This window comes from Heloderma suspectum, chromosome 1 (assembly GCF_057233095.1).
Source record: "Heloderma suspectum isolate Gila_16-S chromosome 1, 16-S_ref, whole genome shotgun sequence".
NCBI classification, from domain to species: domain Eukaryota; kingdom Metazoa; phylum Chordata; class Lepidosauria; order Squamata; family Helodermatidae; genus Heloderma; species Heloderma suspectum.
In genome coordinates, this window is record NC_139458.1 from 217,755,663 (window position 1) to 217,778,560 (window position 22,898).

The window sequence follows — 22,898 nt, forward strand, 5'->3', positions numbered from 1 at the left end:
CTTTTATTGCAAATTTGATCTGTTCACTTCTTGGAAAAAAACCCGGCAATAGAAGTGAGGGATTGTTCTGGGCATGAGCTGCAGATTGTTGCCTTTGAAGTGCTTGTTGCATCCACTTTAGAGGCAGGAATCTGTGGTACTAACCCTTTCCTAGTAATTCACTTATAAGATGGGTTTGGGTGGTGGAACCACGTTGTGGATGGCCACCTATAAAGGTGGCAGTTGCTGCTCAATCCAGCACTTGCATTTTCTGTACATGAGCGCAGCATTATCTTTAAAAACATTTAAGAAACCATCACATTCGGGTTCTTCCTACGCATATGCACTAACAGCATACACAGACTTCACCATATTTTTTTGTATTGCCTGGCCAATTTTTCATCCCTACCAGTCTTCAAGCTGTGCCATTTACCTGCAGGCACAATCATTTGGAATATGGGTGCAAGAAAAACAAATACCATCATTAAGAGATCAGAGGTGGTGCAAGGAGTTAAAGAAGGAACACGTCTCAAGATAAAGACACTCTTGGTGAGAGGTGACCTTTTCTGGATGGCCTGTAAAGGAGCCTCATAACATATTTTTCCTTGTTTTAGATTGAAATCTGAAAGAGGATGTGTAAACGCTATTCAAAGCCATTTAAACAAATGGAACTAGTAGGACTTCAGGCTGAAGGTATGGGTGGACTCGATACATTTGTGTGTGAAGCCAGATATTACTTTATTAGACATGATTTCACTCCACTGCCAAGACAAGGTAAGAACCTGTAATTTTGGTTGACGTTTACTACTCAGCATCATTCAGGGTTAAGATGTTGCATCCAGACATTTAAAACTAAATACAGGTTGTAGGTGTTATGTGTTCCTACAATGATATCAGCTCCTTTTGCTCTTCTACGTGTTAATCTTTTTGAAGGTGTATGTTCATTTTATCACAAAATGGCTGATAATGAGAACAAAGAAACAAGGAAAAAGCAAGTGTAGGAGACTAATTTCTTGATCCAAATTATAAAATCCTCAGTTCCAACATGCTTTGAGAAGAAGGCTCTTCATCAGGGGCCCATAAGAATAGAAAAACTCATTTCTCACTTTCTCCTATCCTGTTCTATGAAGGCTCTGATGGCCGTTTAAAAGGAGGGTGACAAACATTAGGCTAGCACAGGAATAAGCCAGCAGCAGTGAAAATGACACACCACTCTCCTCCACAGGCACCCAGCCCAAGCGTCATCTCTTGAAGGGATTGCTGAGGAAATTTAAATACTCGCTAACCATGAAATAATCATGGAGGATCACAAACAAGGTACACATAAATCTCCCCAGTGTGCTTGAATTTAAACTAGAGATTAAATGTATTAGCACAAGGGGACGGTAAAACAAAGTGAATCCAGAAAGTGCCAGGCATGGCAAATTTTACGGAGCTATAAACAGTCCCCTGGCTAAGCAGCTTGGAATATAAAAGAGCAGCAAAAGCAGGCCAGGATGAAATTACTACTACTACTACTACTACTACTACTACTACTACCACCACCACTACCACCACCACCACTACTGAAAATTCTGAACACGCTGGTCTTTTTATACATAACAAAGCCAAGATAAAAGAAAATGTATTTTGCTCCACCTGGGTGCCTCAGAGAGCCTTGGGTGCAAACAGGAGTCACAAGAGGGGACCCTTGTGACCCCTGTTTGCATCCAAGGCTCTCTGATGGACCTAGAACTGCGAAGTAGCTCTATATTCCAAGTGACCCTTGTTTGTTATGCCTACTAACTGCTTTAAATGTATAAGGCCAAATTAACCCTTACCTTGCACCCCCTTTTTGGTGTGATCCCCTGCCATTACTATTTCAATGAAATAAATATTTGAAGTTTGCAGAAACTTCTCATTTAGCAGCAATTACCCAGGGAACCACCGTGCTATGGTGTTACAATATTAATATTGCTTGTCATTATTCCTGCTACTGGAACAAGGGCCACTGGGAAATTGCTGATAGTCCCTCCCTCCCAGGAAGAGGAGCATGGCAAAAGGAAGAAGAGCCTGGCCGCACCCTTGGCCAGAGAAGAAGCCCCGCAGAGAGCCCATGTCCTCCCTTCTGCCAGAAAGAATACTCAGCTTTTCAGCTGCCCTGGGATGGCTGCAGCGAACAGAAGGACACTTTGGCCTCTGCCACCAGGCAGAAGGGCCACCAGAAGCCACACCACTTAAATCCCAGCCAATGAAGATCAAACTGGCAACAACTGGGTGGAAATGCCTCTTTAGAATTCACAACGTCATTCTGGCACTGAAAACCTGATCTCCCTCCTCCACCTTTCCCCTCTACTCCCTTTCCACAGTGCTTTTGTCTCTTCATTTGTAAGTTTGTGAAACCTCTCTGTGGTTGTTGTGTTTTTTTTATTTTCATGTATACACAGCACCCATTCATGACATTGCATGTTGGATTTCAATTCAGGTGAGCCAAGTTTGGTCTGAAAAGCAGGATGAAATCCAATCAATCAAATCACAGCCTATAATCTGTTTGTCTGCAGACTGCATTTCAGAATGCCCAGAGCAGGGCCTCCAGATCTGTATCTCTAAGCAGGGCCAGGGATAGGAACGTAACATGCTGCCTTATATCCAGTCAGATTGTTGTCCAGGTGTGCAGATAGGGCTGGACCTCAGGACCAAAGCCCAGGAGAGAGAGTCCCAAATGACCACCCAGAGAGTGGCAGGTGATGGGGGCCAATAGACATGGGTGGCATGGGCATGCTGGCATCCACTGGTTCTTCTTATTTCTTAAAATAAATAGGTTATAATCAGGATGGCTGGGCAGGTCTGTACATGGTAACAAATGCTCATTGTATTATTTTTACTTATATTATCCTTCTCTACAACAAAATGGTTTGACTCACCAAGTAAATGTATTTCGCAACAGGGGCATAATCAGTCTTATTCCTGTAGTCATGTTGGCCACTATTTTCAAAGTGAGCTTAAAATGCAAAAGTATACAAGTAATTATTTATTTATTTTTTTAATCAGGGTTGGCAGTCAGTCAGTTTATTGTTTCCAGTGTGTTGTCTGCCACTGAGCTGGGGTCCCTCTCCACCAAGTTGGTATTTCGATCACTTACTGGTGCTATGATACCAGTGAGCCATTTTAAAATTCAATGTAATGCTTTCCATGGACCAAGATTTAGATTGGCATTGACTGAATCCATTACATCATTTTCTCTTCTTCATTAACATAAATTCAGAAAAGTACCAATTTCTATGTAGGTTTTTGGAAAGCAACTTCACTTTTTAATGTAAATGTTTAAATTTGAGGCAATTTTTTTAAAAAGTTGATTTAACTGTTATTGAGATAGTTCCACTAATTTCCAAAGAATGACATCTGCATATATGATCAATGAAGAGTTCCTCATATAATACTGACCCCATCATATTCTAAGTAGTTAAGAGTGCACCTTGTGCTTGTTAAGGCTGAACTATTTTTGCAAGCCCCAGAGTTTGAAAGGTTCACAAAACCTCAGTCTCCATGGTGTTCAAGGTCTCTAATTAAACCAGTAGAACTATTTGCTGAATATTTCCAATGCCAACCAGAATCTAGAGATACTGAGATAGTTCTTATTATTAGAAAAAATGGTGATATGGCGGTGGTAGGGAAACCTGTAACGCCTTAGAATCTGTTTCTCTTTTTAGCCCAGCTAGAAAAGAAGACTATGGGGGAGGAGGGAATAAATGCATACTCTCAAATAAGTTAACCCATTTGAAAATTCCAAGTGCAAAGGACCAAACCACGCAAAATGAAATCAGAATCTTCTTTTAGGTAAACATACAACAGCAAACACCACCACACCTAACAACCTTCTTCTGTCAGTTGGAATCAAGGGCAGAGAAAGCTGAAATGAACCAAGCAAAAGAAAGGAGGAAGCCATCTGCAAGATGAGAAGGAAGAGGGTAAGTGGGGAGAGAAAAGGGGTGACCCCGCTGGCATGTTCCCCTGACATCACCTTGATGGAATGTGGCCCCTGACAGAAAAAATGTCCCCCACCCCTGACATAAACGTTCTTCAGTTCATTTTGTATTCCAAGGGAAAGACATGGTCTTCAATTTTCAAGAAATTGCAATTATATTAATAAATCCTCCCATTATTTTGTCTTCAGTGAGAATTCAACTGATACCTCATTGGGACAAGATATTGGTTTAACCAAACTTTTCTTTTTCTTAAATCCCAATTGGCCCTAATGAAACAAAGAGGTGATCATTTCCAGTATAAAAGCAGCTGCTCTGTTGAGATCTGGTGATTACTTTGGGGTTGAAGTGAATGGCTGACATGGGAGCTGTTTATCAACACTCACAGTCATTATTTAGTGCTGGGGCACGAGATCGTTGTAACCTCAGGCAAAGCTGACATCCAGCAATAGATCTAATTGACAGGATGGCTCTTTTCAGCTTATGGTTTGTTAAAATTGATGGACCTCAGCCTGGCCTCAATTACAGATATCAGCATTTTCAGAAAACAACCAGGTATGGATGTCAGCAAAATAAAAGAGAGAGAGAACTGCCAGATCATAGCCTTCACTGTAACACAGGGGAGAGTTGTGAGCTTTTCAGGTATTCAGTCATATTCTGTGCCCCACATCAGTTTTAACTTAAGCAAGATACTTGCAGCACAATCCTCTATATGCTTACTCAGGAGAAAATCACACTGTGTTCATTGGGGCTTATTCTCAGGTAACGAGGTACATTTCTACTCAGAAGTAAGATCCACTGAGTTCAATGGAGCTTCCTCCCAGATAATGTCACCTCAGGTAAACTGTATTCCTAAACACATGAGGTTAAATGCCATTTAACTCACTGGATCTACTTCTGAATCAACCTGCTTAGGATTCTACTGCCCACATACAGCCCAGTCAATTTTAAGTGCTTTAAGTCCCACTGACTGAGAGTTAAGCACAAGCTTAAATTATTATTTCTCCCATCAAAATCAACAGAATTTAACAGTACTTGACTGTGGCTGGATAATGCCATGCTTGGTTTTTTTCACAAATACTTCCTTCATGGGCCCGCTTGCTTATGCATAAGTACTGAAAGTCTTCAGCTTCATTCACAAAAAGATTGTGGCAGAGGTTCTACAGAGATTCTTTACATGTTTGTTTCTTTAACGAATTGAGTTTTTCACCTTGCTCACATAAAACTGGAAGAGACAGAATTACTGGGAAACTCATTTTGTCTTCATGATTGTCATCCATCATTGTTGTTGTTGTTCAGTCATTCAGTCGTGTCCGACTGTTCGTGACCCCATGGACCATAGCACGCCAGGCCTTCCTGTCCTGCGCTGTCTCCCGGAGCGTGCTCAAGTTCATATTCATTGCATCCGTGATGCTATCTAGCCATCTCATCCTCTGCCATCCCCTTCTCCTTTTGCCTTCAGTCTTTCCCAGCATCAGGGTCTTTTCCAGGGAGTTTTCTCTTCCCATTAGGTGGCCAAAATACTGGAGCTTCAGTTTCATTATCTGTCCTTCCAATGAGCACTCAGGGTTGATTTCCTTTAGGATGGACTGATTTGACCTCCTTGCAGTCCAGGGGACTCGTAAGAGTCTTCTCCAGCACCACAGTTCGAAACCATCAATTCTTCGGCGCTCAGCCTTCCTTATAGTCCAGCTCTCACAGCCATACATTACTACTGGGAAAACCATAGCTTTGATTAGACGGACCTTTGTCGGCAAGGTGATGTCTCTGCTTCTTACTATGCTGTCTAGGTTTGCCATAGCTTTCCTCCCAAGGAGCAAGCGTCTTTTAATTTCATGGCTACAGTCACCGTCTGCGGTGATCTTGGAGCCCAAGAAAGTAAAATCTGTCACTGCTTCCATTTCTTCCCCTTCTATATGCCAGGAAGTGATAGGGCCAGATGCCATGATCTTAGTTTTTTTAATGTTGAGTTTCAAACCAGCTTTTGCACTCTCCTCTTTCACCCTCAACAAGAGGCTCTTGAGATCCTCTTCGCTTTCTGCCATTAGGGTGGTATCGTCTGCATATCGGAGGTTGTTGATAATTCTCCCAGCAATCTTAATTCCGATCTCTGATTCATCCAACCCGGCATTTCTCATGATGTACTCTGCATATAAGTTAAATAAGCAGGGTGACAATATGCAGCCTTGTCGTACTCCTTTCCCAATTTTGAACCAATCGGTTGTTCCATCTCTGGTTCTTACTGTTGCTTCTTGACCCTCGTACAGGTTTCTCAGGAGACAGGTAAGGTGGTCTGGTACTCCCATCACTTTAAGAATTTGCCACAGTTTGTTGTGATCCACACAATCAAAGGCTTTAGCGTAGTCAATGAAGCAGAAATAGACGTTTTTCTGGAATTCTCTTGCTTTCTCCATGATGCCGTGAATGTTGGCGATTTGATCTCTAGTTCCTCTGCCTCTTCGAAACCCAGCTTGTACTTCCGGTAGTTCTCGGTTCGCATACTGCTGAAGCCTAGCTTGTAGGATTTTGAGCATCACCTTGCTGGCATGTGAAATGAGCGCAATTGTGCGGTAGTTTGAACACTCTTTGGCGTTGCCCTTCTTTGGAATTGGAATGTAAACTGACCTTTTCCAGTCTTGTGGCCACTGTTGAGTGTTCCAGATTTGTTGGCATATTGAATGCAGCACTTTAACAGCATCATCTTTTAGGATTTTAAATAGCTCGGCTGGAATACTGTCATCTCCGCTAGCTTTGTTGTTACTAATGCTTCCTAAGGCCCACTTGACTTCACTCTCTAGGATGTCCGGCTCAAGTTCAGTGACCGCACTATCATGGCTATCAGGGACATTCAAATCTTTCCTGTATAGTTCTTCTGTGTATTCTTGCCACCTCTTCTTAATCTCATCTGCTTCTGTGAGGTCCCTGCCTTCTTTGTCCTTTATCATGCCCATCTTTGCACAAAACGTTCCCTTGAGATCTCCAATTTTCTTGAAGAGATCTCTAGTCTTTCCCATTCTGTTGTTTTCCTCGATTTCTTTGCATTGTTCATTTAAGAAGGCCTTCTTGTCTCTCCTTGCTATTCTCTGGAACTCTGCATTCAGTTGGGTATATCTTCCCCTTTCTCCCTTGCTTTTCGCTTCCCTTCTTTCGTGAGCTACTTGTAAAGCCTCATCAGACAGCCACTTGGCTTTCTTGCATTTCTTTTTCTTTGGGACGGATTTCGTTGCTGCCTCCTGAACAATGTTACGGACCTCCGTCCATAGTTCCTCAGGCACTCTGTCTATCAGGTCTAATCCCTGAAAGCTATTCCTCACCTCCACTGTATATTCATCAGGGATATGATTTAGGTCATACCTGGACGGTTTAGTGGTTTTCCCGACGTTCTTCAATTTAAGCCGAAATTTTGCAAGAAGCAGCTCATGATCTGAGCCACAGTCAGCTCCAGGTCTTGTTTTTACTGACTGTATGGAGCTTCTCCATCTTTGGCTGCAATGGACATAATCAATCTGATTTCGATATTGACCATCTGGTGATGTCCATGTGTAGAGTCGCCTCTTGTGGTGTTGGAAAAGAGTGTTTGCTATGATCAGCATGTTCTCTTGGCAAAACTCTATTAGCTTTTGTCCTGCTTCATTTTGTACACCAAGGCCATACCTGCCTGTTATCCCGGTGATTTCTTGACTTCCTACTTTAGCATTCCAATCCCCTATGATGAAGAGGACATCTTTTTTTGGTGTTAGTTCTAGAAGGTGTTGTAGGTCTTCATAGAACCGATCAACCTCAGCTTCTTTGGCCTCAGTGGTTGGGGCATAGACTTGAATTACTGTGATGTTGAATGGTTTGCCTTGGATTCGTACTGAGATCATTCTATCCTTTTTAAGATTGTACCCCAGTACTGCTTTTCCCACCCTTTTGTTGACTATGAGTGCTACTCCATTTCTTCTAAGGGATTCTTGCCCACAATAGTAGATATGATGGTCACCTGAATTAAATTCGCCCATGCCTGTCCATTTTAGTTCGCTGATTCCCAAGATGTCGATGTTCAATCTTGACATCTCATGTTTGACCACCTCCAGCTTACCTTGATTCATTGATCTGACATTCCACGTTCCTAAACAATATTGTTCTTTACAGCATCGGATTTTCTTTTCACCGCCAGACACATCCACAGCTGAGTGTCCTTTCGGGTTTGGCCCAGCCGCTTCACTCTTTCTGGCTTTTAATATATGGGGGCATCCATCATTACCCATATATTAAAAGTAATGGGTTTGTGTGTGGCTGATTAATATATTAACCTTTAAGTTGCAGTGGTTATAATAAATTAAAGCAGTGGATTAGGCCAAAATTGAATGCGAAGTTGGATGAATTTTAAAAATTCCTACTTGGCTTTTTATGTGCTTGGCATCAGAACTAAAACACAAACAGTGTTTTTGTGGTAGACGTTCTAAAGAAGTCAGTCCCTTTATCATAAATAGACCATTGTCAGTTTCCTCATTTTGTAATTCTTACTGTTGCCTGCTATAAGTTCCACAGCTCTCCACAAGTAAGCCCCTAATTAGCAAGTGAGCTTAATGTTATGATCAGATTTCAGATGGAGCTACTAGTAATATTGTTAAATGCTGCAGTATCAACATTTATGTTGGAACTTCTGAACTTTCAAAGCCTGCCTGCAGGCATCCACAGCAGAAACCTTTAAAATTGATCTGGTTTAGCAAAAACCAGTTCACTAAGCTTCCAGTCTCTGCCACCCCCTGACGGCTTACAATTAAAGGCTTTATCTCCTATTTCTTTCAGCTTTTAAACTCATTGATCCAAGGCACTAAATCAATGAATTACAATGCAACATTATTCAATCCTTTGAATGCCAGTTTTGTTAAGTTTCACTTTCAGCCATCGCAAGGAGAAAACAACTCGATTCTTTAAAAATATGCACAGTGACTGAAATGATCCAAGGCAGAATAAAAAAAATATATTTGGTTATAGTTACCACCCCATGGATCTGTTATAGTCTGGTACACTTCTAGGCTTTCCTTACACTGAAGATATAAGCTTTATTCCCTGAAGGAAAAAGGCAGACAGCGAGAAGAAGGATATGCATAAACAAGCCTTAATGACCCCTATGAATCCCCTGAGAAAAGTCCATCAGTATATACTGTGAAATGTTATTTTTTGGATTCCTAATTAAGGTTGTGACCAGACTTTAAAATTCATTACACTCATCACTGAAGCCAAATCTTAATACCTCACCATCAAGTCCCCAAGGAAGCTGTACACTTGGCTTTACAACCTAATAAATCCATTTTCAATTTAAGTGCATTTGCCACTAGAGCTTTGGCTGCTTTATATACTAGACTGTTTTTTGCTAAACTAAGATGTAAGCCAGCATTTCCTACACAATACAATTGCGGGGGCACCGAAATATAAATTCAGATGTTAAGGTAACTAGTTCAGTGTTTCTTTGCATTCAGGAAAAGGGCAAAATTATAATATCAAAAGTTACCTGTAAGCAACAACAACAAAAACCCAGACTGTTGGGGTTTACTGTATATGTATGAATTAGAAACCCCATAAATGAAAAAAGTTTACAGGATGAGCTCATTCTGATTATTATTCAGCATATAGTTGCCTTTAATTATACACGCGGGTACAGACAATGTAAAGGCTGTAGATCTCTGTATTATATCTACAAGTAGGCTACTACACCTTGTCAGGGCACGCGTTATCTTCTTTCATCAATTCATACTTTTTTGTTTAATCTTTGGTAACGTGATTTTTTTTTTTACATGGTTTGCCCATGATTTGTATAACTGTAGCATTTTATATTTAAAAATTTGATTCAGCACCATGGACAGCAACTTCACATGTGATACAGAAGTGTGGAAAGTGTGACTAGCCTGATCAGCCATCCCTAACCTGGTGCCCTCCGGGTGTGTTGGACTGCAATTCCCATAATCCCACAGACAGAACAGGATGTGGAATTATGGGAGTTGTAGTCCAACACATCTGGAAGGCAGCAGGTTGGGGACAGCTGAGCTTCAGTATCCTCCTGCTACACTGTGGTCTTGTGCAAAGGGGAGCATGTGCTTCTCCCAAGGGGAGATGTGTGCTCCTGAGGCAGACAGAACTTACAAGACATAAAACTGACAGAAGGATGCCCAACTCTCACACCTCTGTGTCTTGTGTGAAGCAGCTGTAGACTGCTGATGCTCTAACAAAGTTGTAGCTTCTACAACCAATTGAACTTTCGCCCATACCTTGAGCAACATAGCTACAATTTGGAATTAACCTTCGTCTGGAGACAGATACCATATAAAAAGAGGTATGGCACACCAGCTGGGCTGCACAGTTTCCTTTGCAACTGAAAGGACAGACAAGCATAGCAACAAACTGAGCACTGGTTCATGCTATCAATCTTGCTCATCCCTGGTTATTCCCTCCCTCCCTGTGCTTCCTCCATCTGAGGAAAGTTAATGATGTGTGTCTGCAGGAAGTAGGAAGAAGTCGAGGTAGCAGCCAGGAAGGGAGCAGGCAGGGACTTCTTGTGTGCTCTTCTCTCAGTTCACTGGTGAAGGTGAATTCACAGCACAGCCAGGCTTTCTTTATATGTTAGACCTGTCTTCTCTCTGATTCAAGCTATGGCTAACTAAAACAAGCTGCGTGTAAATAGGTTATTTTTTTTTACCAAAAAAAGTTCCACACAAGGTGGGATACTGGCCCACATACACACCTAGTCAGCCATGCCTATGATGCTGTATTCTTGCCATTCCAGACTAAGTTGTTCCTGAAACTGTTGGTTTAAGCATTGTCATAGTGCTGCTCGAGCTGCTTGTGAAAGTATACTATTTTAAGACCTTGTAATTGCAGGGGGTCATGACAAATTAAATGAATAATTTCTGCATGCATCTAAATGATTGTATTCCCTTTGCCAGAGGAAAAAATAGAATAAGAATGTTTTAAAGGATTTGGAAAAAGAAAAAGAAAAAAGCATGAAGAACGACAATGAAATCCAAAGGTTATTTTAAATAGTTATCTGCTATACTTAACCCTCCATTGACACGTGGAGCCAAATGCACCACACCAGCATTAAATAACATTCACAAAACACTTGTGTCTGTCTTCTACAACGCTGTGCTCCAAGTAGTCCTCAGCCACGATGAGGTGTGAATTGCCATGCAGTGTTTTTGAGCAGGGCAGGAGGACACACACCTTAATTTAGTGAGAAATGACTCTTGTGGCTAAAATTCCCAGTTCTGTCAGTATTATCCTGAGAGATATTCTACACACAATATTAACAAACACCATTTTAACATCCAGGTGAAAACGTACATGCAAATTATACCATGGTCCCAATGATAACCAAATCAAGCCTTCTCAGGAGATATTCACCCATGCTGATCACTTGATGACTGCGACATCAGTGATGATGCGTGTGTGAACAGATGACTGGAATGACTACACGACTGACAGAACTTTCAAAATGCAATGCTTTTCACTGAAGTCAATTCACACATTCATCAGCTTGTCATCAAGGCCTGGTTCACACATGTATGTACATCATTTCTCTACACTTGATGACTATACACTCAAATAAATGTGACTGAATGTGTCTACCTATTCCATTGAGAAACTTTGCATCTGTCTTAATGCAAAGGGAAATGAAAAGCTCTAGCTACGGTCTAATATTTGTGATGGCCCATTTAGCAAGTGTTCTCAGAATCGCAGCCTTTAAAGCACATTAAATACTTCTCCATGACTGGCTTTAAGCAAATACTGTGTAAACTTGAACAGACTCAGATAATCAGTGGAAAACAATGAATATTCAGATACTGTGAATGCTGCCAATAGACCTAGATGTTTGTTCTCTATTCAGTCCACCAGCTGATCATTTCTTCTGTTTCCTACCATTCCCATTTTGTCTTTGCCTCAAAGCTAAATCATTTTTTTAAAGTAAAAAAAATGGATAAATATGAATTTGTTACATATTGGTACAGACTGCCTTGGGAGATGGTGGGCTTTCCTTCAGTGGGGGTACTTAAGCAGAGGATGGACAGCTATCTGTCAAGGATGCTGTTGTTGGATTCTGCATTGTAGATCCTAAATTGAGCAGGGGGCTGGAAAAGATGACCTCCAAAGGTCCCTTCCAACTGTAAAAAGCTATGATTCTACAATTTTATCCTTCCTTCAAGGAGCTCAGGGCACTATACATGATTCTCACAATGTTCTCACAACAATCCTGTGAAGTATATTAGGCTGAGAGATAGTGACTGGCCCAAGGTCACCAAGGGAGCTTCATGATAGTGTGTGGACTTGAACCAGTGTCTCCCAAGTCCTAGTCTGACACTCTAACCACTATACAATACTGGTTCTTTATATCAACTCAAAGCAGTGGCTTGACTAGTGCAAGGGTGGGGAACGTGTGCCCCTCCAAATGTTGTTGGATTGCAAGTCCCATCAGCCCTAGCCAGCACAGCCAATGGTGAGGAATGATGGGAGTTTCTGTCCACCAACATCTGGAAGGCTACATACTGTCCACCCCTGGACTAGTTGATTGGCAGTAGCTTTCTGGGGTTGCACGCAAATGTTTTCAACTGGAGATGACCAGGATTGAACCCTGAGGCCACATTCATGGTGAGTATATCATTTTACTGGAGCTATAGCCTCTCCTTGAATTATTGCTGGACAACGGAATGAAATTATTTATGCTTTTCAGTTGTTTTTAATTTTCCTGCCACTGCTAGAATTAGAATCTGAAATGTAGATGCATGTACAAGCTATGAAACATTTCTTTAACAGGCATGCCAATCAGCCTTTGTTTACAGTCTGCATGAGGTCAGGAAATAATTGCCCCTAGAGTACACTGGCCAATGAGCTTGGTTTTATTTATGTATATTTCACTATCCTCTGTAACATGTCACATGGCTTCCTATTTGGATTTTTTTTAAAATTTGGATATCTATAAACTGCCCTTCATCAAAAGATATGAGGGTACTGAACAATATATTTAACCAAAAATGGTCATGCAACCTCAAAATGCAATCAAAGAACAAAATAAATTTGCTTGGGGAAAACAATCTTATAATGTCTTAGGGTTGTATCCAGCTGTGTCTTCCAGCAGAATGGATACCACTTGTGGATTTCCCTTTCATCCTACAACCTCCATGCCCCCACAAATCTGCCCTAGAGGAGCATATCTGGAGAGGGCAGAGACAGCTGCAGAATGGAGGAGCAGAAAGGGAAATCCTCCTGCCTGAGCGGAAATCCACTTGTGTGACATTGGATAGAACCCAGAGCTTCAAGTTCTGCATTTCCTCCTCAGAAAATTCTTTTTATTACCTTCTTACATGCTTTTTACAGATGCAAGCTACTAGGGGTGTACAAAACCCACTTACCGTTCCGGTCCAGGCGTCCGCGGGGGGGTGTGATCCATCCCTCCCCCCGGAATCCTCCCCGGCCAGCTCCGCAGCAAGTCTGCAGAGGCACCGCTGGGCCAGTCCACAGCTGAACTTCCATCCGCTGCCAGGCTGCAGCCGCAAATGTTGTCCGACGTAGGGGATGTCCTTTGCGTCCCTGCTCCTTTCGATGATAGGCTACGTAAATATTTACATAGCCTCATAGCCTATCACGGCAAAGAGCAGGGATGCAAATGGCGTAGCAGACGCCATTTCCACCCCTGCTCTTTTTGTGATAGGCTATGGTTTTCCCAGTAGTAATGTATGGCTGTGAGAGCTGGACTATAAGGAAGGCTGAGCGCCGAAGAATTGATGCTTTCGAACTGTGGTGCTGGAGAAGACTCTTACGAGTCCCCTGGACTGCAAGGAGGTCAGATCAGTCAATCCTAAAGGAAATCAACCCTGACTGCTTATTGGAAGGACAGATAATGAAGCTGAAGCTCAAATATTTTGGCCACCTAATGCGAAGAGAAAACTCCCTGGAAAAGACCCTGATGCTGGGAAGGATTGAAGGCAAAAGGAGAAGGGGACGGCAGAGGATGAGATGGCTAGATAGCATCACCGATGCAATGAATATGAACTTGAGCACACTCCGGGAGAGAGCAGAGGACAGGAAGGCCTGGCGTGCTATGGTCCATGGGGTCACAAAGAGTTGGACACGACTTTACAACTGAACAACAACAACAATGTAAGTATTTACGTAGCCTATCACGGCAAAGAACAGGGACGCAAATGGCATAGCAGACACCATTTGCGTCCCTGCTCTTTTCGTGATAGGCTACATAAATATTTACGTAGCCTATCACCGAAAAGAGCAGGGACGCAAATGGTGTCCGCTACGCCAGACGCCATTTGCGGCCGCAGTCCAGGGCAGCGGATGGAAGGCAGCAGTGGACGGACCTGGACCAGCCGGCAGAAGGTAGGGTCCATCCAGGGTGGATTTCAGGGGGTGGCAGGGGGGGAGTAGTCCATTCCACCACAGACTTTGGGGGGATGGATTCTAAAGAATCCGGCCTCATTGGAGTCTGTGGTGGATTTGTCCGCCATCCCTACAAGCTACTAGTGATTCTGGATGTGGAAAGGAACTAGAGTTCCTGCTAGGCCTGGTCATTCTGCCACACATTTCTTCACCTTGCTTTATTTCAGTATTACACATCAAAAGCATTGCCATTATATGCACTTTTCTCCTTTGTGATATTAAATCATGGAAGAAACCTTGCTATTTTAGGTGAAAACTAAAAGACAACAATATGAACCTAGCCATACACTAGTATTAATAACAGCTTATTGCCGTCATGCTTTTAGTGTCTAAAAAGTGCTACAATCCTTATATTGCGCATCCTTACAACTTTATTTATGGGACAGACAAATCTCTCCCCTTTGTAAGTCAGTGCAAGACACTGGGCTCATACAGTCACTCAGTTTGCATTGATTGGGGAAAGATTTTTATTTATTTATTTATTTATTTATTTCTATACCACCCAATAGCCGAAGCTCTCTGGGTGGTTCACAAAAAAAGATTGGTCATCTGGCTTACTCAAGCCCTTGGCTTTATTTGGGAGATCTGGTGTGCTACCCAAAGCTTTTCATTGGGGCTACATTAGGGCTGTACCAATCCATCCATTATAAACAATATGCACTGTTTTATTATGTCTTGTCTAGAACTAATAGCTCATTATCTTAAAACTGCTGAGGCAAATGGTAATATGTAAAAGTTCAGGTATTGGCATAAATATAATAATTTAAATGATATGGAACTTAAAACACACGCAATAAAATATGACTCAAGTGACACTTTTCCAAGGACAAAATTGGAAAATTAAAGTTTTTATTGTTCTCATTCCTGGGACATAATAAAAGAAGCCTTATTACATTCGTTTCCATTAGGTAGGGCTTGACTATTTCTATTTCTCTCCTACAGCAGTTTCTGGCATGCTTTATGTTAGCTACTAATATTCTTGGCATTTTCGTACAATGTCATGAAGATGCAGAGGAGGCTGGTAGATCAGATTTCAGTGGGGCAGAGATTCCATTCTAGGTTTTAGTAAAAGAAGTCTAAAGAAGCTATCCAAGGTGTTGGACCCTATCCCTAAAATAGGCCCAGCACCTTAGCTAGCTCCTTTAGACTTCTGGATGGTTGTAATTAAAACCCAGAATGGAATCTCTGCTCCACTGAAATAGGATCCACCAGCCCCCTCTGCCCCGGTGTAGATATGTCCCAATTAGTTATCAATGTTTGACTAGGGATGTGGGAATCAGCACAGCTCAAGCTTATTGAAGTTCCCCTATTTCCACCTTGAAGCTCCTTCTGACTCAAATGCATATCAGATTGCAGGGTTTTTTAAAAAAAAACAAAAACAAAAATTTATGCTTGACTATGCACATTTTTAAATGTATGCATCAAACGTGTGCATTTTTTAAATGTACACATTTTTCACCCATTGATTAAAACGTGTTTATGCCCAATATTTTCAACTGTACAAATCTGTGTGCATTTTTCAAATGTATTCATTTTTCCTAACGTGTTTTTGCTGCAGGAATTGCATTGAACGCTTGAAGATGTGCAGACATCAGACCACAGATTGTGTTCAGGTCCGTGTTCAGTTCGGGGAATTAGAAATTGGATAAATTCCAGTCAAAAATGAACTGAAACAAATTTTTCACCTGTCTCTATGTTTGACTTTAGAAAACATTCAGTTTCCAGGCCAAAATCAGTGTGAGCATGAATTGATTGCATGTAGTTCTAATGTGAGATGTTGGCTAAGTTCAAAACTGGGTACATGCTAAAAACAGCAATAAGCAGATTAAAAATGATGAACAATAAATGCAATGCAATCAAGAGTAGCAGTGATGCAAGTCTACAATGCTCATTCATGAGCCATAGACCTTTCCCAAGAGCCAGGCATTGCAGCATCTTCTCCAAAAAGTCCCTTCAAAGCCTCAGGGCAGCTGTGAACATCACTGGGGAAGTTGTCTCACAGTCCCAGAACAAGTGTGGCAAAAACTCCTTGCCACAGGTGTCCTTGCTTCTTGTTGTGAAGGCTCATGGAATAGGGAATGCCTTACAAAATATCAATTGAGACTCATATGGGGACAGCCGTGAAGGACTTTACAGGCAAGAAGCAGCACCTTGAATTGCATCACATAACAGGCTGTGTGTAAGTGTGTTCCTGGCTCCCAGCTTCTAGGATGCTACTATCACCCCAGGAAGAGGTGATAGTAGCATCCTGCACTAGTTGAAGCTTCCAAGTAGCCTTCCTCTTATAAAGCACATGACAGCAGTTCATCACAGAAGTTACAAACAACATGGATCTGTGTGGCAAGTTCCTTCTGCAACAGAGAAGGGAGCAGTCCACTTAACATATGAAGCTGATAAAAGGCAGCCATTTCCACTACTGCTAACTGCCTATCCAGGAGTCAAGTGGGGCCTAGGAGCAACTCCAAGCTCTGAATCTGAGCAGGCTGGGAAACTGCCTGATATTACTTGCTAACATCTGAACATGACCGCATGTTCACATTGACACTATTAGATTGGATAACATTAAAGCACTGTCAAGGAGTACAGTAGAATTCTAGCTTTATATTCATATTTAATTCACTATTCATTTGCTTCCCACTACCAGTGTACATTGCATTCTTTTGTTAAATAAGTACGAGACAATAGTGTCTTTTTTATGTGCCTCAGAGTCACTCTTCCAGGACTATCCCACCCTTTTGTGAATAGGGATGGTGGAGCATTCTGCCACGGACCCCAATGAGGCTGGATTCTTTAGAATCCAGCCTCCGGAGTCCATGGCGGAATGTTACTACTCACTACCCAGCCTATTGCGGGAAAAATCACGGACGCAAATGGCATAGCAGACGCCATTGCAGCCATAAAGCCCTTAGTTTAAGCTAAATGCAGCCATTTACGGCTGCATTTAGCTTAATCTAAGAGCTTTACGGCTGCAAATGGTGCAGCGGATGCCATTTGCATCCAGAGTCAGCCTCAGCCAGCAATACGGCACAGCAATGGCGGCCGTATCACTGACGCTCCGGAGCCAGTGGCTGGCCCCACAGAATCAGTGCAGAGTGGAGCCGGCCGAAGAGGATTCCGGGGGGAGGGACAGATCGCCTCCCCCCAAGGGCAGATTCCCCACTGGGGCAGCCGGTAGGGAATCTGCCCATCCCTGTTTGTGAAGCCTAGGACATCCAAGGGGGTGTGTCTCCACCAGCGATTTACTCCAAGCTGGCTGCATGTTGAGGTCGTTAGGGATACATGACGTTGTGGCCATCCAGCATCCACCCTGGAGCTTATCAGGGGAAAAGCAGATTTCCTGAGACTGCTTAAAGTCCGATTCTTTTACTCAACTCAGGTTCTCCCCGGTATAGTTGCTGTGTGCCCCAACCCCCGCGTTTTCCTCGGGTATGCTAGCCCTGCTCAGGGGTGTGCCTTTCACCATGACCCCAGTCAAGAGGTGTCTCCTGTGTATTTCCCCTCCCTGCACAAACCAATTAATGTCTCCTCAGAAGTAACTCCCATTGTGCAGAATGAGGCTTGTCCCCTGAATGCCCACATCAGAATTTACAGAGATCCCCCTCAATTCAAATGACACAGTTTAAAGCACATATTCCCTAAATGCTGTAAAGCATGATCTTGAGGCTCCAATTCTCCATTGTTTGGTTTATTGCCTTAGGAAGTAGCTACTTCACACCTTCATTATAGAGATCCTACGCAGCATCAGGTTAGAAAGTGGGCTGGTTTCCCAGCCCTGTGTCCCCCTCCCCCCATCTTTCCCAGCACAAGCATATGTATGTCTACTTGGAAGTAACTCCCATTGTGCTCAATGAAGCTTGCTCCTGAAATGCAGGTGCATCTGGACCTTCAGGCGAAAGGAGAAAGGGGAGAGCGGGGGGGGAAGCCTCTCTTATTGGTTGACCAGCCCCTGCCAGTCAGATGATGTTCATTCCAACCCCCATCCCCACCAGGAAGTGATGGGGTTCTGTGAAGTGATTTTTACTGTGTGGAGCAGTCGCTCATGGAGCCCTGCAAGGTCCAAAACAGAGTAAAGCTGATTCCTTTTTAAAAAAATATGGTGCTTCTCCATTCATTTCGCTTTCCATTGTCAAGGAAACACCCCCAAGTCTATAATGGTTCTGGCCAGCCAGGATTTCCCTTGAGTTTGTCGATAAGTTGTTCCCCTTCTTCCTCAAGTTTTTCCTTTTCCCTGAGTTTTTCCCCTTCCCCCAGTTGGTACTTGGTATCTGCTTTGCACTCTAGAATAATTTCTCCTTCCTCCAGTTCCAGACACAGCAATAAGAAAGGATTGCTAATACTTTTTATTCCCTCCTCTTTAAACCTCATTTCTTGCCTACTCTAAATCTTACCACAATTCATCTTCCCTTCTCCTCCCTACGCCACTCACTCACTCCACAACCCTTGAACCTGGGTAAGTGCTGCACCCATGGAATTGCTCACCACTCAGGAAGTGTAAGGATACAAAGAATCGTTATCAACATCCGTTCCTGCCCAACATCAGTTGCTGCCCATTATGCCTCAAAGAAAGTCAACGCTTACGTAACACCACCTTTGGCTGTTCCTTCAAACCCCTCCGTCAGAACCTGCTCTGTCCCAGGGCATAGTCTGAAGGCACCTGAGGCAGCCACCTTGCTGCAGCTAAGCAGGTTTGGGTCTGGTCAGTGCTTTGGAACCCCAGGTAGCCACTTGGAGTTCCATGATGGAAGAAAGGTGGAATATAAATAAATAAATAAATAAAAACAAATCTTTCATACAATCCTTCAGCCTATATCCCCTACAGAAACTCTGAAATCAGCACACATTCTTCCCTGTTTACCTCCAGCTTTCTTCTGCCCTTCTATTGCCTCCCCTATCATCGCCCTATGTCAAGTTTTAGACTGTAAGCACATTGAAGCAAGACCATCTCTACTGTTGTTACTCTGTAAAGCTCCATACATACTGGTGGTGCTATTTGAGATGTTTTGTATTTCTGTTTTTAAATGTTTTAACTCTGGATGTTTGGTACCGGTGCTATCACCAGAACGCGAGCTTCAGGAACAAGAGCAAAAACTACATAATTTTCCAAGTTAAAAGTGACAAGTAGTTCGGCTCTTAGTTATATCCCATCTGCCACCTTCGTTAGGTCATTAAAATGTGTTTTTTAAAGGATGAAATAAGTAGCATCCTCAAGCTAATGAATGTCAAATTATTAGCATAAACATGCCACCTTTTATTTCTTTTTTTCCCTCCCTCCAAGAATGTCTTTTCTCTGTTTTGTTTTCCATTTTAATGGCTATAATTTATCACATTAACTAGAGCTGCTATTTTTTGCGGAGACATCTGTGAGGGGGCAGTCTCAGGTAAAAATAAACAAATACGTGAAATCCTTCGTAACCATTACTACACACCAAAAAAGAACACTGCGAGATTCTGTGGATTTGCCACCTGCTGCTCTCGTTTCTTGAAGTTATCAACAACAAACACTCAGCCCTTTATTTAGAAGACTAAAGTCCAAAAGGAACAGCAGAGAAGTCTGTTTATAAAAATAAGCACTGAGAGCCTGACGTTGATGGAAAATATGACAGGTAGGGATGGGTGGGTGCCCCCCCATGCAAGTTCTCCAGGCACCCACCCAGCCCTTGCCCCCGCTTGCAGTCACCCGGACCTACCCTCAATCTCCCCAATGCTCGCACAGCTGCCCACAGTCACCTGGATGGCCTCATCAAGCTCAACAATTGCCATTTAAAAAAAAAAAAAGGCGATCATGAAAATGCTCATACTTGCATATATGCAAAATGGGGCTGTGAATCGCCCATATAGGCAAGATTACAGGCATTTGCTTGCCTGTAATCTTGCATATATGGGCTGATCACAGCCTCATTTTGCATATACAAGAATGTGCACATTTTTGCAAATGTGCATATTTGCGTATACATGAATATGAACATTTTCGCAAATGCGCATATTCATGTATATGCCAAATGGGGCCGTGCCCGTGAATAGCCCATATACACAAGATTACAGGCAAGAAAATGCCATCTTGCCTATATGGGATAGTCACAGCTCCATTTTGCATATCTGCAAATATGTGCTTTTTTGTGACCGCCATCCCCCCCCCCCATGGCGATCACGGCGCTCGAGGACGATGCCTGAGTGAGTGTGGGCAGCTCGGCAAGTGCAGGCAGCGGGGGGGGGGGGCTCGGCGAACGTGTCTCGGGGGCATGGCTGGGGGGGTTCTGCAGGATCTCAAGATGGAATTAGGCACCTACACCATCCCTAATGGCCAGTGGCTCAACCCCATTCTTTAAGGTGCCCCACCAGGAAGTCATGTTGCCACTAGCACCACATTTTCTTTAAGTTGTCTCTAAGTTGCCTCAGGCAAGACAGTTAGCATCTAGGGCAGGGCCAGATTTGGCTCAGGGGCCTCCAGCTGCTGACCCTTAGCATAAATGCCTGCAGGACATTTATATATATGACATTCAAACACAACAATTTTGGACTCACAAATGCTCAGTAATATATATAGTCACCATATTCTTATATCAAGCTCTATTGTTCATTATTACTGCAACACAATTATGTTAAAAAAAAAACTATGGCTGCTCTGAAAGTCTTCTGTCTGAGGTTAGGAAGTAAATGTCTGTAATGAAGAAATCACTCTGAAAAATCAACCCTGATGATCCTGCAGTTCTCTCTCATGTGATTTTTGCTAATTTCTTTATGTTCTGCCTATGTAACCTGACCACCAACAATGGGATATATCAGGTTGTATACGCAGATGACCATTTTTTACTGAAGCAAAAGCTTTTACTATAGCAGGGCATTAGCCTTGCTCCAAGACGTGAAGCTTTTTCATTGATAACATAACACCAGGAGAGGGGCTGAAGATTCACTTTAGGGGAGAAAGCATAATCACCCTGTTTACTAATTGCAGCTGCCTCCTGTAGTCCCATTCAAGTTCATGACATTATGAAATTGACTAAGTGATGAAACTGATTATGCTTGCTAGCCAATTTCACAAGGGAAATTCCATAAATGCCTAGAGGCTTACATGGTATGCATATCCTTTCATCTATTAACCATTTACAAAAATAAAAAGTTTGAAAACACTACTGTGGCAATCAGGGGGAGGTGTTATGGATTTTACTTATCATAGGCTCTGTCCAACAGCCATTGGCGACAGTTACACCAAAACAGACACATATCTATTTCATGAAGCTATTGCACCCCTTCTACAGCTTAGAGCACTATGGAAACTTGTAAAGTCAATCAGAGCAGAGACCAAAAAATAAACAGGTATGCCACTAGCAATATAGCTCTACAGCACACCTACAAATCTCTGTAAAGCTATCATCTCCACACAGCTCAAAGTGTCAGTGTAATACCAAATGTCTGCTCACATGTATTTTAAAGGAAGAGAGATGACACACTTACCCGTAAAAAGGAGAGATCTCGGTTATGTTCAATGCTGGTGATTTCTAGGTTGCCCATTACTACCTCACAGTTTTCGTAGTACTTGCGCAGTGCACGATACTGTTGCTCAAGATCAGACAGAGAGCTCAGCTTGTTCTCAGTGCCAGCACAAACTGCAAAAAAGAAAAGAAAAAAAGATGGGAGGGAGGGAATAATGAATTAGACCCAATACAAATACAACACTGAAGCAAAAATATGAGAGTGATACATGATATTCTTGATTCCAATAGAGCATGCCTCTTATGCCTAAATCCAAATGGCAATAAATACAAATATCCAGCAATTTCATTTGAGCATATGCAAACAAACAAACAAAATCAAGCCCACAGTGACTTCTCCCACTTTCCTGGTTATCGGCCACACAGCCAACCCCATACCACATGGAGGGAGCATTCCCATGTAGATAGGTGGCCACCTCCAAACTCAGAGGCGACAACCTATCCAATGCAGGGTGGGCGGAGCATGGAGGGGATCTTCTCCTCTATGCTCTGGCTGCCCTGCATTTGTGGCTAAAAGGCTGATTTTGGCTGTCTAGCCACAGCGCTTCAGAGTGGGGGGGGGCTGGACTATACATAGGAAGCATCATGCCACCCTTCCAAGGTCCCCTCCCCTCCCCTCCCCTCCCCAAGAATGCCCCCTTTCCTCCTGCTCCACACTGCTCTTACGAGCACAGAGCTGAGGACAATCCACACCACCCATGAGGCAACAGGGGAAGGGGCAGGGAGGCGGTTTTCTGGGAACCAACCTCGGAGCATGGGCTCCGAGGTCAGTTCCTGAAAATCGAATAATCCTATGGCCATTGAGCTGCTCCCTAGTGGACATAGGATTGTGCCCTAAAAGACACTTTTGAAAAAACCACAAAATTTGCAACAATGGAGTACGTGGCGTGGAACAGGTGAGATTCTGAACCAAGATGAGAAAAGCCTAACTGCTCAGTGATCTCCATGCATGCTACTCTGTATTGAAACTAGTATCCACAATGGGACTTCCAAAGTGGGATTGGAAAACGTTGTTGCTACATCTTCACTGAAAGCCTAT

At 42.8% G+C, this 22,898-nt stretch overlaps 1 protein-coding gene across 1 annotated transcript in view; it reads right to left on the reverse strand.

Annotated features, from left to right (window-relative positions):
• ERBB4 (erb-b2 receptor tyrosine kinase 4) overlaps window positions 1-22,559 on the reverse strand; it is a 719,874-nt gene extending 697,315 nt beyond the window's left edge. Inside the window, exons 1-2 of the mRNA XM_084807761.1 lie at window positions 22,526-22,559; window positions 21,822-21,973 (exon numbers count right to left, since the gene is read on the reverse strand). Of these exons, the coding sequence (XP_084663887.1) occupies window positions 21,822-21,973; window positions 22,526-22,559 (186 nt within the window). The remainder of the gene's footprint in view (window positions 1-21,821; window positions 21,974-22,525) is intronic.
• Between the last annotated feature and the right edge of the window lie 339 nt (window positions 22,560-22,898).